The 18513-nt window shown below is 40.6% G+C and overlaps 1 protein-coding gene across 1 annotated transcript; it reads right to left on the reverse strand.

Annotated features, from left to right (window-relative positions):
* Positions 1 to 3891: 3891 nt before the first annotated feature.
* Positions 3892 to 16836, reverse strand: LOC139127853 (serine/threonine-protein phosphatase 6 regulatory ankyrin repeat subunit B-like). Its single transcript, XM_070693711.1, has 15 exons — positions 16679 to 16836; positions 12743 to 12832; positions 12003 to 12092; positions 11759 to 11857; positions 10890 to 10988; positions 9772 to 9870; positions 8488 to 8586; positions 7772 to 7870; positions 6914 to 7015; positions 6706 to 6804; positions 6305 to 6403; positions 5889 to 5987; positions 4633 to 4674; positions 4209 to 4316; positions 3892 to 3927 (listed from the first exon to the last, which is right to left on the reverse strand). The coding sequence occupies exons 2-15, from the start codon at positions 12791 to 12793 to the stop codon at positions 3892 to 3894; spliced, it is 1221 nt and encodes a 406-aa protein (XP_070549812.1). The 5' UTR covers positions 12794 to 12832; positions 16679 to 16836.
* Positions 16837 to 18513: the final 1677 nt, after the last annotated feature.

The following is an 18513-nucleotide window of genomic DNA, read 5'->3' on the forward strand; positions in this document are numbered from 1 at the left end:
GCTGGTAGGTTTCACAAAAATCCATGGACGGCAAACAATGAATTTTCTTTAAATGGCCTATTAGTGGATGACAAGCCAGAGTGGAAGGACGCCATCTTAAAATAGTCCGATTTATCCAATAAACGGTACTCGTTTTGTCATGCTTACAAGACACAATAAATTAATTCTCGCTCTGGTTTCACATAATATTCTAATGGAACTTGAGTTTGACCTTCAAAGTAGTAAAAAAATTATAAAACCAGGACCAATAAATATCCTTAAATGACTAAATATACAAACCGTCATAATATCCCTTTCTGCAGTACGAATATTAAATACTGTAATTTTGTCAATCAAAGGAAGAAAAGGACGATTTTGACAATATTGCACATGTAGCGTTACCATTTAGTACCATCCCCGTGCCTCCCACAAAAATTACAACGCTGTAAGAGCTGTGTGTATAGGGGTCACGAAAAGGAGAGAAAAAAATTATGCGTGTAAGAACAGCGGATACGTACGTATACCCTGGTACCGATTTCCTGAGAACCTCGGGCTTTATTCACAAAATGCACTACATACAGGCGCGGAGTCTTCATGAATGCACCGGCAACTAGCCGGGGATGGTATAGTGGCCTCATTCAAAACAACATTTTACAGCACCTGTAAGCAATAATTGGTTTCTATCGCTCCGGCAAAAATGGACGAATGTTTCATTGGAGATGTTGATGTGATCTGAGAATGATTCGAACTACAGTTACCGCCTGAGTAAAAGCTTCGCATCTTTTTCGCAAACCCAAACCACGCCCTCACCGTGCGCAATCGGTATCAAACCACCGAATCGCCTGTTTTCATCCGCTTTTCCAAGGAATCTGCCAAGCTCTCGGCGAGACAGAAGATCTCCGTCGTGCTTGCCAAATTCAAATAACGACTCCTTGGTCGGCGTTTCGACTGCCTTCGCCAAGTCGGGAAAACTGTCACCGAAGTCCTCGAGGAACGACTCCAATAGGGGCCCTGCCACGGACGACACGGTCGTCGCAGCGAAAACTGACGCTGCCACGGGGGTAGGTCCCGCCACGGCCTCAATTCCCTTTAAGTGGCCGATAATTTGAGTACTTTGCACACATATGCACCATACTTCTTTACAAACTTGTTAATCTTATTGACCCTATAACCAGGTGTCCCGAGAAAATGGTAATTACCGGGACATTCACACAGCAAGTGGACGGCAAATCCGTCCCTGACGCGTGAAAACACTTTGAAGCTGACCCGTTCTAATCCGGCGTAGCTGCCCTCATTGATCGGTAGCAAGAGGAACAGTCTTGGACATTCCCTGTCGTCGAGGGTTCTGTGCAGTTTATCCACGATGTCGGTCATTTTTATTACATCACCCTGCCCGCTGTTGACAGGTATTCCTGCCAGCTGTTGTATCGGTGTCCCTGGTATCGGGAGCAGTTGAAGTTCTTTCTGTCAAGGTTCCCTGGGAAGGATTCTCCCTTGTCGATACACTTTGGGCAAGGTATGAACCTGTGCAGGGTAAGTCCTCGATATTCTGCTTTTTGCCAGACGTTGATCACGTGGTGCACTACCTGTTCAAGGGAGCAACAGGGTTGATTTCCTCTCACAGTGATGAGGATGCTGTTGCTATGGTACAGGAGCTCAAGGCGGATGTGATGTATAGGGTTACGTGCCTCATGCGACTCTTTGCGACATTTCCCACAATGCTTGGCCGGTTGTTTCGAGAGGTAGACTATCTGATTAGCATAATATATCGGTGCATTCATTATAAATGCCCGGTCTTTATTGACCGTACCGATGACGTCACAGAACAGCAGAGGTGAAGGAAACTGAAGTGGCACATTTGACTTGCCTGTCTCTCTCCTTTCTTTGGGGAGGCTGGCCAATCGTCAAAGCCAGGCTGTCCTATCGACAACTTACATGGGAACAGAAAAGTGCCCTCAGAGTCATTGAACTTGAAGCATATGCCAATCTCAATAAGAAGTCTAATGAGATAGTCATGGTGTTCGGGCTTGACATTCACCCATGCTCGCTGCAGGTTTTCTATCGTCAAAATACCGTTATCGTCGATGAAGTTGGTTTTGAACGATATCAAAGTTCGCAAGAGCGAAGCGAGCCACTCCGGGTTTAATATGACCAAATCATCCTCCTCTAACCCAGTTGTGCCTTCCCTGAAGATGATGTTACCCTGGCAACAAAGAAAGGCGGTGGCATTTTTCAGTGACGCGTTGGTCCCCATTTCACCAAAAATTTCCCGTGAGAGACTTTCATATTCGCGATACCGCATCACCGGATTTGAGGCTTGGTCAACCTTCAGGACCATCAACTTTTCCCTGAATTTACACCAAGACTCGGGGATGTTCGGTAAGAGGTCGGATATAATCGATTCGGCCTCGCGTGCGAGGGCTTGCCGAAGCTGTTTTATGCTGTCGTTTCGCAACTGTCCTGGAAAATTTTTAACGCTGCTGACCTCGTAGTACCCTACGATGTGGGGTAGTTTGAATTCGAGCGCTTGCGCACTATGTTTGGCTGATTTATTGCACTGTGGTGACCATGGACGATTGTCGAAAGCAGCATATCCCGCCAAATCATTTTTGAAGTTGCTCACCCTTTGGTAGGACCCGGACGTTTGGCACAAAAAGCAGTTATCGAGCACATAATAGTCATGGTGATCAATTTGATGCTGTCTAGAAGCTGCTCGAAATATGTCGGAAAATTGTTGCCAAATGTAATCGAGAACACTTGGATTCAACATCGATATATCCGCATGCGTGCCGACAATAATCACTCTTGCATTAGGCGCGAATACATGTATCGTCTGCAGCCACAAGAGCACCCTACCGTACTGATTGAGTGAATTTGCACGCGACGACTTGTCTCCAACAGCGCATTTACTGAGGTCAAAGGTCACTATAATTAAGGAATCGTCAGTAACAAAGAGGGTGTGAGTTTCTAAAAAATCCACATCCCCAGCAAAATCAAAAGTGATCAACTTTACAACAGATTCCCTCATTTTGATGGTTGCCATCTCTATCCCATCTGTCTTGTCGACATCAGTTGGTTTCTCGCACAGCGCCCTCACGAGAGTTGTTTTACCGGACCCTTCATAACCTGCGAGAATTAATTTCACTGTGTCATTGGGTACTAATCTCGAAGCCAGAAATTCTCGTAAGTAAGATAGAACGGCGTCCTTCCCGTCCTCCTGCAATGCAACAGGTATAAGCACTGCAGGGTTATTATGATTGAAAATGTTTCGTAATCTGATTTATTGATCAATGATGACGGAATGTTATGAATATTATTGTCATGCGCAGAAACACCACAAGTCCCTGAATGTCTCCGATGTCTTCTGGGAGATCTGTCAAACCATTGTTGTTTAGAAAGAGTTCCTTGACCGAGTGAAGTCTGGGTTGAATTAGTTTTCTCGTTCTCGTCGAGGAGCTGTGGTGTTTCCTTCCATTCAAATTGACTGTTTTTCTGACTTAGGCATTAGCTTGCAATGGCTGACATTCAAGACATTCGGTCTGCCGAGAAATTGGATTTTATAAGGCACAACAAGGTCACAAGCTATGAAACAGACAACTTTCACTGTATCTAACAACCAAGACATGGTAACATACTGATTGAAGGATGTAGCATTTATTATAACTACACTGTGAGAGATTCCCAAACGACCCTCCAATTCGTTGATCAAACTTACATCCATATTGCCCAGTATCAAAGACCTCACATGTCTGTTTCCGAAAAGTCTTATGATCGTCTTGAGGACTTGTCTCTCCATGCCAAATATCATTATTGACAGTTCACTACCAATACCGAATTCATGTTGAACTTTGTCATCAATGTCTTTTGCAAGGATGTCATGAACTTCAACCTGTCCGTTCGGTCGGTGACAAATTATTTTGCGATGTTCTGCAGCTTGCATAGAGTCTCCTGTAATAAAAGAAGTAAAGTACATGTATTTACTCTACATACATACATACATACATACATACAGACAGAGATAGACATGGTACATACATACATACATACATACATACATACATACATACATACACTTTGTTTCTGTACAACCATATTTTTAGAGGTTGGAAGATGGTAGAGACAGAGGTTAGTACAGCAGATGTGGTAAATAAGCGTTGTATACATGCGTTTCTTTGTATCTGTATGTTTAGAGTTTACATAGTTTGTACAGGATATTGTCGTGTTCAAACCTTAGTTTCCGTATTCACATAGCTGCCTGCTTCCAAAAAGTAAAATAAAGTCTTCAACATGCTGAAGGTTGCCTCTGAAGTGTTTCCCTGGTGTTCTACCACATAATCCTGCGGTGATAAAACAATACACACTCGAGAAATCTTCATTTTTGTCACGTCTTCTATTTATGTCAATGTCTAGCACATATCAAGAAGGCCAAAAGCCAGTTATTATAATTTGTGTTTTGTCCTCCGAGTTAAGTGTTGACCTAATCAAACATATTTTTGTAATTCAACTGTTGTATGTAGTTTCGTTGTCATAATAGCAAAGCATAACAATATGTACATGAGAATATGCAACACAGCACAAGTTATCAATATGTCCAGAATCGGATCGTCAAAGACGACATTCTTTGGGGGCGATTTTGCCCTAAAATTCACTTACATTGTATCGTCTTGCTATTTGGCATATTGGATAAACTCCATACTGCAAATCAAATTAGTCATAAACATCTTTTAATATCAAAAATCGTACTATGTAAATATGCAAAGAGACTTGTTTCTCAACATATACCACTGCAATATTAATCTACACCATTTTCAATAATTAATAGCGCATACAAACGTACATATGAAAGTAAAGACAAATGGGGCTGGAATGAGGTTTTTTTAAGGCCGTGTGAGGCTCAGAGTCGATTTCATCACCATTTCCGCACCACATCCATCTCATTCATGTAAAAGGAAAGTGCGCTGCACCCAAAACAGATTAAGAGGCATTTTAATGTTGCCAATCATGTTTTAATCACTTTTTTGAGTGTCAGTCTTTCAACCCATGCCATTTTAGAATATGGATTGATAATCCTATAGTCGTTTTTTCTACATATACTCTTGTTTAAGTGAATTATTACATTGTAGACAATACATCAAGTTTTCGACTTATCATAATCAAAATTTACCAAAATTGAGTTTTTTTACTCCAAATATACACCCCTTCATCCTTCATGTAAACTATTTCTACATACTAAACTTTAGAGTATCTGCTTTTTGAAAATACATAGTATGAGGGGGTTTCCTTGTCATCTTAGATTAGAAATATTCCTTTGAAAAAACTGTTGGTAATGTGCAACTCTACCTTAAATTTTAAAAACATGGAAAAGGACAGACGTTTAACATATATTATTACCTATGCGGCGCTAATATCTCGTAAAGGCGATAATCGATGCCTGTGATATGCTAGTAAGGTGGGTTTCAATTCGGTGCTACAACTCTGTTTTTGAGTCATACACATATGTACGATATAAACGATTAGCTTGGGTATCACCATACCTTTCCAAGGTTCCAATTTAATAGTTACAGTAAACCTGCACAGCGCAACTCTGTCTGGACCGATAGCTGAACAGGTGATTGCACTTGATCTACAATGTAGGTGTTTTTAGTAACAATAACAACTGAAAGTTAGAAGATGTTTTCTCCCCGAAAACTGTCTCATGCAAAGAGTTGTGGCACCTAACAGAAACCAACTATAGTGTTTGAAGAAATAATGTGCCATTGATTTTTTTTTCTAGTTTATCTTGTGAAAGCCAGCATTGACACTTGTGGATCATTTTGCCTTTAGAGGAGGGTGGCGGTGGCGGGTGATACCCGATACCTTAATAGATTGTTACTCGATTGATCTATGTGCTGAATAAATGGTATACTCACGTCATTCGGTAAATGTCTGTCGGCACCTGCGTCCAGGAGGACCTTGACGACATCAGCGTGACCGAATTCTGCTGCCTGGATCAGTGGAGACTCGCCATGCTGTGAGAAGAGATGTTTCATCTCAGAATGTCATTTCATACATACAACTTTATCATACCAGCTGTGGTCCACTAATCCAAATATTCGTCAGAAGACATAAATGCTGACGAGATTCTAAAAAAGTCACGTGACGTGTGAGCCCCGGATGAGAGAGAGAGAGTAATTAGGACATTGAAGATGTAATGATCTTGACTTATGATACGACAGCGTGTAAACATTTTAATTCCCATGCACGTCTACTGGTTATAATGTACTACGATTGTTTCTATCGGAATACAAAGATCGTTCACCTGTTAAATAGACTGTGTTTCACTTACAGCATTTAATACGTTCTTGTCAGCTCCCTCTTCCAAGAGGATCTTTATGACCTCGAGATGACCTTTCGCCGCTGCGTCATGAACTGCTCTGTGACCGTCCTATGAATTTAACATGGAAAGATATCACATGTATGACCCCCACCTGCGACAACTCTATTACTGGAGAAATTGGAAAAGCACACTTTCATCGGGAAGCCAGGATATCGATGCTGATCAATACCGTTCTGTACCTGGAAGAGCAATTGGGTTTGGTATTTTGTAACGACTAGATGTATCACGTTGACATGTATACTGGACCACTTTTAACCTGTTCACCCCCGATTCCCTGTAAACAGGTTAACACTCACCATTGATAACAATGGGTTTGGGCCAAACCATGGTGGTGAAAGGGTTAAACTTACGTGATTTACACTCTCCTTGTTTGCGCCGGCTTTGATGAGGGCTCTGACAACATCTGCATGCCCTTCGTAACTCGCCTTGTGTAAAGGTCTATCTCCGTACTAAAATTGCAAAGAAAGAAAAAAACATTGAGATTTAAAGCTCTGGTTAGTTATGAAAGAAAGTGCAAAAAAACACAAAAAACAACAAAAGAAACAAGAGAAAACTTACCAGCATATCCATTGAGTTCACTTCAGCGCCATGTTGCAATAGAGTCTGTATAACTTCAGCAGCGCCATTCTTTGCGGCCCAGTGTAGCGCAGTGTGTCCCAACTAGAGGGAGAATGAAAGGAGATATTGTCTTAAATTCCACACGTCAGCATAAAGGGACAAGCCGGTATCGTAAGAGGCAAGAACGCAAGAAGGTACGAGTTGTTTGTAGGTCGATGGGTGGGAGGTATTTGTATGATTTCTGCAACTGTTTGAATTGGAACACCTTTGCTGCCGTAGCGGCGCTCTCTTTGGTAATCTTGTCGTAATTGTTTTCGCACAAAATAAAGTACAATACTGAAACTGTGTGCCTTGGGATTTTTGATACCATTGTCATTGATATCGAAGTTCTCCACTCATAAGACTATGTTTCAAGTTAGCCTACATTTCGTTACAATATACGGCTAGAAATTACAAGTTACAAATTTATAGTGATTTCGCGGAAAGGTATTTTCATCTTACTTTAGCATTTTTGAACTCAATGTCGTAGTCTTCAAGAAGATATTGCTCTACCAGTTGGCGGTCTCCTCTTCCTGCAGCAAGGTGTAGTTGTACTGAAAGCGAATGAATGTAAGGCTTTCTTTACCCTTTATCCTTGCTGACTGTCTGTCTGCCTCTCTCTCTCTCTCTCTCTCTCTCTCTCTCTTCTCTCTCTCTCTCTCTCTCTCTCTCTCCTCTCTCTCTCTCTCTCTCTCTCTCTCTCATGAACCATTTCATGACATCAGAATCTGTGCAGAATTCCATTGGCTGACAAGAAAAATCAGCTTACCTGATTGTTCGACGTACTAACACGCACCAATTATAACTGAGAATTCCTACCTTGTCAATGTCTCGTCTGTCAGCTCCCTTCTCTAATAAATACTCCACAATCTCGAAGTGACAACATTCCGCTGCAATTTGTATAGATGTAAAACCCTCCTGGAATTGGAATAACACACTGTCATACTCTGAGTAGAATGGATCTCGGGGACAGATATTCCAGCTCTAAAAAGTTTACCATTCGTTTCTTATCTATCCCTTGTAGGGCTTATCTTAAAGCTCTTTGAGTAAGATATAGTTTCACCGTCATAGTTTTTCGAAAATCGAAAATCCTATTTTTCTCCAAAACACAGGAATTGTAGCCATATTGATTTTCAAATATAGGTAAATTTTAGATTATTTTTTCACTGTAACAAAACTTGCACAATGACCCCTGATTATTATACTTAATTTGGTGAGAGAGTGGTTAAAAACTGCACTGAGGAAAAATTGAGCAAAAATTTCAGTCTTTCAATTTCGAAGCACATACTATCTCAACATATGCAACGATCAACAGTCTTGGAATAGTCACATCGAATTCAAAGTTTGGGTCCAATGTCAATGATGATCGAGCTTGCAATAAATTCATGTATTTTCAAAAGATATTCCTATCCCAAATAATATAACCCTTCACGGAGTCTTTCACTGGGCATCACTTGGTATCTTTTTGACTACCGACAGATGTCAGAGTAATGTTCTGGTATATGATAGTTGCCACAAACACACAGTATTATTACCAAGTTCAAAGTTTCCAGGTCAGCTCCTTTCTCCACCAATAGCCTCGCCATGTCTGGATAGTTCTTCAGGGCGGCGGTATGCAAAGCACTTTCCCTTTTCTGTCAAAGAAAGAGATTGGTAGCTGTTGGTCCGTAGCTATATGAGCATGGGTTTCCGACGGGTCTTTTACGCCTCCAAACCACATCTATGGAACATTCAAAGGATGAGCAACAGGGTGTTTTTCTCTGCATGCTCACTGGAAGGAGCAAAATCTGCCCCATTCTCAAGATTATGGGGCAGACTTGACATTTAAGGGGCAGAAACAACAGAAATTCACAGGTCTCTACAGTATGAGCTTGGGTCACCGTCATGGGCGTATTTCCTTGCTGTGTCTTGTACGCGATTTTCGCGCTGTCAGTAACTTTTAAAGGGCAGAAAATGGCTAGATATGCGCACTTGCACAGTCGACAGAGAAGCCTGACGTGTACAGCTGCTACACACGATTTTTTCGACCGATTCGTAATCTGCCAATCGTCGTCTTGGTAAGACCACAGTCCCTCGATCTGTCTCTGTCATGCAATAAAAGTTTAAAGGTCACCGCTGAGGTGACTCTTGTGATGTGCCAAACCGCGCCCGACAGTTTTATTGCAGCAAAAGCACAGTCGTCTGGTTGTCATGTTGGAAAAAGTTTGAAGCCAGTGGCATTCAGGTGCAATTTGTCGGATTTTGGCTCTGAATGGTTAGTTCCTCTATAACAAGGCTATAGATGGATGAGTTTTGCCACATTGTTAATTGGATGCAAATCGGTTCCTATGTGCTTACACACGGATTCGGTTTAGCTGTAGTGGCATGAAAAGTCGCCGAAGTCAAAATGAAGCACGTAAAAGACAGATTACCACCATCACAGCTATTGACCTGCAGTGTGGAGTAGATGTACCACTGGAGTTCTTTATTACGGTGTTTAAATTGTTTCAACGGGGGTAGCCCTTGGTTATTGAGACTAGTTTACACATCGTTGAAGTAACGGTGAGTATTGATGTTAAATGAAATACTTTCTCATCGTCATCCATAGTCTACTGCCCTCATATCTACCTGCGTGAGTACAAAAACTACATTATAATCGTGTATAATTTGTGTAGCATACAAGCTGTCTTGCCATTTAAACATTTAACATACCGACATACGTTTCGGCCAGTACTTTTCATACGTGACAAAAATTAGGAGTCGATTGATCGTGACAGTTTTGCCGCCTAAAGTTCTCCGTATCAAGTTCATTACCAATAAACTAGCTATGAACATTTTACCTCTGTCAGGACATTCACATCAGCACCATTGTCTATCAGATGTTGCGATATCTCTGCATTGTTTTTCCTTACAGCTCTGTGTAATGCCGTCATATTGGACTGCAACGTGTAAAGATGTAAAGTGATTTGAATAACATTGTTATTTACAAAGGACGGGTGGTTCAATTAAAATTAAAACAGAGAGTAACACGATGGAAATCTTTCGGCTTTTTAATCAGATTCTTTGACATGAAAAAATGTCCTACGTTTTGTTTTGCAATTTTCACTCACCTGTATAAGGGTTAATGGATTTGTCCCTGCATAAGTATCACATGTTATCATATACGAACGATAGGATTTGAATCTCTGCTAGTGTGGAACGCCCTCTATGTCAATGAGAGCATTGTTGCCACCAAAGGTATGTCAACGCTGTGGCAGTTAGGCCAAGACTCATACAAAGTTTGTTTCTCATCCCAGACACTAGATATATTGTAAAAATGATGCAGTGACGCGGGGTTTCTTATTCTCAACTTTTTATTCTCCAATGAAAAAGAACGTGCGCAAAAAAACATGAAAACAACATAGGAATGCAGGCAGAGATAATGCACGGCAGTGTTGCTTTAGTATTTTGGTGTAGCAACAGTTCTGTGGTTTGACTTTCAGTGCAGCAATGTACAGTTTTAACAGCGTAATATACATAACATTGACATATGTGTACAGCTCTGAATGGAATGTTAGTGTCAGTTATTTTGTTTACAGTTCTGTTTTACACAGCACTGTGATATGCACTTTCGTCGCGTATTGTTGCGGTTCATTTTTCCATTATAATTGATATGATGGCAAACAAGCTGTTTGCATTGACAACCGTATGTTACGTTTCTGTGATGATAATCAGATTTGAATTGTAAGATTGATTCCTATATATCTTTATTAATAAAATATTATTTCTGATATCCTCGCACAAATTGTTGCTATACAAAATACTAAAGCAACACTGCTGCTCATTTCCTCATGAGTAGAAAACAAGGTCGACGCGACGGGTCTGAATTGACGCGCACGAGGATGAGAAACAAACTTTTTATTTTTCTTGGCCTTATCTGAGATCAAGGTTGCGACGGTATGCTTTTGAGAAGATTTACCTTATCACCAATGTTTGCATCGGCGCCATTTTCAAGAAGGTACTGCGTCATCTCACTGTCGTTTCTCTCCACTGACAGATGCAATGGAGTGTTGTGATTCTACATAAACAAAGAGGATAGGTTTTACTTATTTTTTTCTAAAAGTTTAACATTCTATTCAAGCCCAATTATACATTCCGTACATTTCGGAGTCATCACACTTTTTATACGCCAAATAAGTGTGGTAGTTCAGTTTTTGTATAAAATCAATGAGTAATTCTAAAATGAGGGTTCCGAAGATTTATGACTTTTTTGTTTCAAATTTCATTGTTCTGGTTGTTTAAAATCTCTCCTGTAAATTTTCCAAGGCAAAAAGTTTGTGGAGTAATTTACGACAGGTACAACCGGTGATAGTCGGTGTCATTTTCAAAAGCGCCACCTGCGGTGCACGCTTCGCAACCCACGATTAACTGCTATCACTGGAGTACAAGTTTCACCAATAATAATTAATTAGTAATAATTACTGTGACAACAAAAAATACTCTTCGAAGCTTCACACCTTACGTTATTGATCGTGAATGCGTAGTCACTTAAAAATGTCGAATGTGTCATATTCATAGCTTCTTTTGTTGATGTCATTACGATAGACTTTTTTCTATATTAGAAAATGCTTTTATAAACTGAGTAAGTTTTATCGTGTCGACCGAATCAAACATAATATTTATGTACACTATGTGACTATCATTTCGCAACAGGTTTGCTATTGCCTGAACAACAGCTGTGAGAATATTCTACATTCTCCCATACTCACTGATAGGTGGCGCCCACGTGCAGCAACAACCGTTGATCACTTTTTCGTTTTGCAGCTTCTTTCCGAAAATAAAACTCACCTCATTTTTCGCATTGACGTCAGATCCAATATCGATCAGATGCTTTGTTATTTCCAGATTACCGTTCGCAACAGACACATGTAATAAGTGATTTCCTTCCTATTTCCAAAAAATAACAAAATAACTACTTAAATTACATCACTGTATTTAAGAATAAGACAGTCAATGATGAAGTAAATGGATAGTCGCTTGTATGTAATTAAGAACAACATCTTTGAAAATAGAGGAGACTTTCAGCACTTACCGGTCCACGAATATTAATATCTTGACAGGCGTTAATCAAGCTATGAAACGTTTCGTTGTCATTTTCGCTTAAAGCCGTGAATAGAGTATCCTTAAAGAAATAAATAATTGATCTATCGTTAAAAGTTAAAATGACACATTATTGGCCCAAGACAGCAATTCCTCGCATTTTCAGGATATTCTGCGATGGTAACTTTACAAAATTTCGCTTTTAAATTTCATTTTAACGCTGCATGGGTCATCGTAAAGCAATACAACAGCTCGCCTGGTACCCCGGGTCAGGTACGTTGTCCAGTGTTAACAAGAGGGGGCGACTGGGCAAATCACACGATAGGCGGCGTTTTTTTCGCGCGAAAGCCTTTCATTTTACCTATGCTTAAAACCAGTAAAGTTTCGAAGAGAGGTCTAAACATCTGAAAACGAATTATTGTTAGAATTCCACCATGTCATCATGGCAATGCGTTGTGTCTGAATAAATCGAAACGAGTTGAGATGTGTCGGCGATGTGCGCGCACACGCTTTTTTCTCCTGCACTCAGAAACAATTCCGTATGTCGTACATTTGCAAAGCAAAGTTAGGAAACTTTAGACTCAAAATTCCCAAGTTCAGTCTCACAATATACGATGAAACAGCTCTTTGTTGTGTTTTGCTTGCTTTTTGTCAGGTTTCATAGGGACACAGGAAGACAGGGAGACTCTTAGATAGACAGAATGGCAGTGAAAGTATTAGAAGGTCACATACCTCATCAAACAGGTCTTTGGCGTTGCCAGCCTCGTCTGTTGCCATGTTCATAAGTATTTTACCAGTTATATTGAACAGTTATTGTAAATCCTGAAAAAAGACAGAAAAGTCCAGGAAAGTAATCATTTATTTTAAATATCACTTCAGGGCCTTTTCACTTTCACTTTCGCTTTACCAAGTTCCATGTTCGTTTGTGTCACATTATTTTCACGCGAGACTGTTCTGTAGGTATTTTCGGTTCTCTTTTCGTTTCTACTTTCACCTGGCCCTCACTTGCCGCTCAAGCCGCCTTGTCTGTTCCATTAAATTTAGCGAGACACCGTAAACCAACTTTAACCCCCTCCCCCACCCCCGTTCCAATCCAGAGATACTGTGACCAACAAACAGACAAAGTAACGCTTGAATATTCATACCGCCTTCAACTTCAGAGAAGTAGCTCTTCTCAACACTTGAACACCGTCCTCCATGTAAAACTGGCTAACTTTGCTCCCATAGTTTAATTTAATCTTTCGTGTGCTCTCGTAAAAATATCCCTGTTTGTAAATCGCTCTGAAGGTGAATGAGTTCATTCGGGTGGCGGTGAGTCATCGATACTTGAAGAATTGACTACGTGCAGTAAAAATGACTATCAAATGCTTTGGCACACACACCGGCTTTGGAATTTATCGACCTGGTGGGTCTTTTCGCGTAGCGCTGTGACCGATGGCGAAGGTTAGGTGAACAGGCTCTGTACAGGATGACCCGTACTGTGCATGCGTAGTGGTGTAAATTACGGTTTGAGTCAAATGATCCCCGTATGAATAAACTAGCTGCGACCATTGACAACAACCGGCATGAGAGTTGTTTTTGTTGAAATGCTAGGTGATATATTTTCATAGTTTGCCTAGTTATCACAATTAATAAATATTATGAAGCTTTATTTCGCGATTTTCAAAACCACTTGACTTCCCCAAGTCTATGGGAATAGAAATAATCTGAACAGAATGAAGGAATAAACTTAAGCAGACTGTCGCGTAGTTGGTGAGGTGATCGCGAAATCAAGCAATATACTCGGGTGCAGCCAACAAAGCTGATCGTGCATAAAGGTGTTTGTGCGCAGTTTTTCAGTGGTAGGGCATTTTTTTAAACCAGTGGGCAGGGCGAAAAATTAATTTTTCCTGCGGACAGGGAAGAAATTCCAGTTTTAAAAGTGGGTGAGGAGAAAATTTCTGCCAGTGGATACTTGAAAATAGGTAGAGGGAATGGAATGTTGTGGATAGAACTTCAGCGAGATTAGGCGAAGAGGGCAGCGGGGATTTTGAAATGTTGTTGGGAGTTGTGAGCAGACAGAAGATAGATACCAGAAGGACAGTTGGCATTATAATTAAAGGGACAAAGTCGGCTATTTTTCATGAATTTTGTTTGATACAAGATACTACTTATATTGTTCGACACGTTGAAAGATACTGAATGAATGGGTGACCATGCATATATTGGACCCCGGTTTTAGACAAATTAAATGAAACCATCGAAAAAATGAATAAATGGTGACCATCAATTCATTTTTGCGATGGTTTCATTTAATTTGTCTAAAACCGGGGTCCAATATATGCATGGTCACCCATTCATTCAGTATCTTTCAACGTGTCAAACAATATAAGTAGTATCTTGTATCAAACAAAATTCATGAAAAATGGCCGACTTTGTCCCTTAAATGGAAGGGCATGTTTTTCCAGTCGCATATGCTGGTGGGGCAGTTACGAATAACTTCACTTTCCCCTCTAAATTATGTATGGGGTATATTTTGTGATGATTATATAAAATTTACACAATTTAACACTTGGTGGCACCTGTACTTTGGCGGACGGCCCCTACATCACTGTGCAAGGTGGACAGACTGTCTCGTAGATGGTAAAAGGAACATGAATAACTGCCGTGAACGTCTTAGAAATGCCAAGAGCGACTATAGTGGGCTTGTCTGCGACACCACGGACATTATCGATAAATGATTAGCTTTGCTTCAATGGGCAAGCGATCCTAATCTCCATTTCTTATTACTAGACTGTGATGATGCCATGTGGAAATTCCCATGTCTAAAAATACCTTCACTGATGACGCCACTCAAAATATCTATGTCGTCGACGCCCCGCAAATTAGCTTATAAGCTGCTGCGATACACTATATGTGTGATATCAAATAAGTATTGTGCAAGCCCAACCACAATAAAACCTGCAAGGCCGCTATAGGGGAAAGTGGGTCAACACATGACCCGAGGAGGGAGCTGCCGAGAATGTAATTTGCATGTGTGACGAAATAGTGGGCTCTAACTTGAATGATGAATAATGTATCACATTGCGACATACATGCCACGTATGATCTACAAACGATAGTGAAAGCGTATACTAGTAGAGTGCGTACCGTCTGCTGCATGTTGTCGCTGCCACAAAGCAGGCTGTTGGGCCTCGTTGCAATAATTATAACGTAGATAGTACCGTAATAAAGTACCGATTTCGCAATTAATTCTTCTAAATAGTATAATTCACGTCCAGACTGTCGTCCACATATTTGTATTTGCCTAGGAATAATGGTACTGTGATGTCATTTGGAATCAGTGCTATGTGACGCGAAAACAAACTATGAGCCTTTACGAAAAAAAGTCATTCTTGGAAAATGACTTAACGCTGCATGGTGGCCAATATGCTAATTGTCAGTCACCAACCAGGGTCACCAATTACGAGTAAAATTGTGACCTGTGGCTGCCTATATGTTATTGCTGTTTTGGCCGTTTGTGTGCATACCTGTATAACCGTTTGTGTTTTATCGGCACTTTCTTGGTTTAATTTGTTGTATTGAAGTGTCGCTTTGAGACGCCGAATGTACTTTATGTTCCTTATGGTAAATTATGCAGTAGCCAGTCTGGTATGCATTCATTTGTATAGCTCTGCTATCTAGCCTCACTTGAGGTGGCACCATGACACAGAGAAGGCTTTATAATCATTTGTAAAGCAACGATGTTTGTTGTGTAATTGGTAGCGTATGTTTGGAAATCCCCGCCCACTAAAAATAGAATAGCGTCGACACGCTATAAATCACCATGGCAAATTATATCTGTTGATGGCATTCCGAACGGTAGTGAAAACATGAGTAAATAAAACAATCTACATTGTACTTGTCTTGCTCGACAGACATCGGGACAGACGAGCCACATTCTGATCAATGAATGTATAGAAGTACTCCAAAGTTTATCCGGAACATACGGAGAGGTTCCGACAAGATAACGGGCGTCACCGACACTCATTATCTCATTTTATATAAAGAGATGCACACGTCAAGTATATCCTATAGAATTTTAGAAGTTGCGAACTCATTTGAACAATAAACAGTGCAGTAGAAAACACAGAAAATACAGAAAATAAAATAAATAAACAAGACTTTAGTATTCCCTGCTTATAAATTTGATGGTTTCATTTTAAAGGTTTACAGTCGTCGGTACTGCGCTCACAGGTCGTATGGGACCCATACGACCAATGTAAACTCTGTATCCCAGGTACGATGGTGATTTATAAAAGTTAAAAACATGTCTGTCATAATCTACATCATATAATTTAAATGTTACAGCTATGATGACGAGGTGCATCTATATATGGTGCACGAAATACATTTGTTTGTAAACAAGAACTCGCACAAACGCAGTTTGACGACTTCTTCCCTTTGAAGAAAAGCAGACTTTTGATACATTTAATGTTTTTTGCGTCATCATGATGATTGTTCACAATGGTGACCAATTTTACGTACAGAAACTTATCGTTAGTCTGTGTGTCTTTATAAACGCCAGGAAACTTAATCTCAGTCTTTGTAGCAAAGAAACAGAATCGTGCTTCCTCTGAGTCTCAGCTCCGGTTCGCCTGACCTCATTATGGCCTCATTTATCACTTGTACTTGACAACACTCACTCACCTGGTGTATCAATGAGTTGTCCCATACGGCAGGGTTGCATCGCCTCGGAAGTACTGAACGCTTTCGCTACGGTCCCAATCACCCAGCTATGGAACGATATTTTTGACGTTTTCACCCATTGATGAGTTGACTGCTAGTAGTACGCCATCTTTTGCGCTTGTTCTCCACAACTAATTCAACACTGCTTTCAGTTTACGTCGTAAATGGATATTTCGGTGGCTTCCACTTTCACTGATGGGGAGGTAGGGTGTAGGTTCGTGAATACGAGTTTGAAGCAAGTTGACTTTTCACCTGCAATAAGAATCTTATAGAGCTATTTAGAAGTATGTTTTGATAGGTTGTGTATATAGATGTTACATTATGGCTCTGCTGTCACAGTACGAACTCGACGATTCCTTGCCACACCTCTGAGAGAGTGCAGAGATCATTCAGGTCAATGGACTTTTTACCTGTTCATAATCACTTTTACGTTTAAAGGATGAGCCACGTGCACGTTTCTCGTCTTTGCACTTGGTAGACTACACTTGCCCAAAGTCTAGGGGCATATGTACCAACACAATAAATTGAAGGAATAAATTTTAGCAGACTGTCGCGTTAGTTGTTGTAGGCTGTTGCATCATATATCGTGGAGTGAATGTGTTGGCCTACAGCCAGTAGCTGGTGCCAAGAAACGCCAAGCGACGGGGGCCAGTCTAATAATGGGCTGGACGCATGCACCGTATTGTTCACGTCTTGTGACTGGGTCACAAGACGTTATGCAGGATGCGTGTGGTGTTCTCGATGAAATAACAGTTCCCGCATGCGGAAAAGTCGTTTTAATAAAAACATAAACCCGGTCGAAAGCGTAAATTTAGGTTAGAGGAACAGAGAAAATGCTAGCTCTGTATCGTTTACACACAAAGCTTAGCCTACAAGACTGCTGTCTGCGCCTACATCATGGGATGAAAGAAAATAAAGAAAAGACGCATAACAAAAGCGTCAGCTTGTTTTGACCCCAAGGTGAAGCGGGGGAAACCCGATGTATTCATATACTGGTACGGTTAATTCCCTCGTCTCGTCGGGCATTTATGCTGGCCAACTCCCAGAACTATTTCGTTATCCCTCTGAAGTGACGGCATATTTTAAATTACAGACTCTGAGGTGTATATACTTAACATTCGTCCCGAAGTCCCCCCAACACAAGGAGCTTTGCTATCTCTCTCTCTCTCTCTCTCTCTCTCTCTCTCTCTCTCTCTCTCTCTCTCTCTCTCCTCTCTCTCTCTCTCTCTCTTATATAATATATATATATATATATATATATATATATATATATATATCGGTCAATTGAAATCGGATGCACATTGAAAGTGGATTCCGTAACGAGTGTTAGCTTACGTTTAATAACACTTTGAGAGCCGGATGGTCTAGAAAATTTTCCCTGATTTCCTTTTGAAGTGGCCCCTACCAATGACAAAAAAATAAAGTATCTCCATTCCAACTCGTTATAATGTTGAAGTCCCCCAATATCGATACGAGAGTCTACCCTAGGAGCATTTAAAAAAATTCAGACATGGGGATATTTCATCACAACTTTGGCTGGTTCCCGACAATGGTGCACACAAAATAGCGCCTCGTTTGAAACCTAGGACGTTATTAGCCATCGGCAGTTTTCCATAATATAAGGTTATTCACAAAATACCGGGATTCATGTGCGAGTATCAAATCGAAGATCGCCCTTTGTATGGCTTCCAACTTGGACATCTTCAATAGAGACAAATTTATTAGCTGGTTCTTCACTTTGTGAAAATTTTCGCAAGTCAGCTGCTTGCTCACATTTATTTCACTGACATAGCATT

The sequence above is a fragment of the Ptychodera flava genome, unplaced genomic scaffold (assembly GCF_041260155.1).
Source record: "Ptychodera flava strain L36383 unplaced genomic scaffold, AS_Pfla_20210202 Scaffold_38__1_contigs__length_1544198_pilon, whole genome shotgun sequence".
NCBI lineage: Eukaryota > Metazoa > Hemichordata > Enteropneusta > Ptychoderidae > Ptychodera > Ptychodera flava.

Excerpts from the sequence above, each read along its gene's own strand:
- LOC139127853 (XM_070693711.1), bottom strand. The coding sequence starts at position 12,793 with ATGAACATGGCAACAGACGAGGCTGGCAACGCCAAAGACCTGTTTGAT. Across the intron at positions 9,871-10,889 it reads ATGCAAACATTGGTGATAAG|TCCAATATGACGGCATTACA; the intron begins GTAAATCTTCTC and ends TACACGTTGCAG. Across the intron at positions 7,871-8,487 it reads ACCTGGAAACTTTGAACTTG|GAGGGTTTTACATCTATACA; the intron begins GTAATAATACTG and ends TTCCAATTCCAG.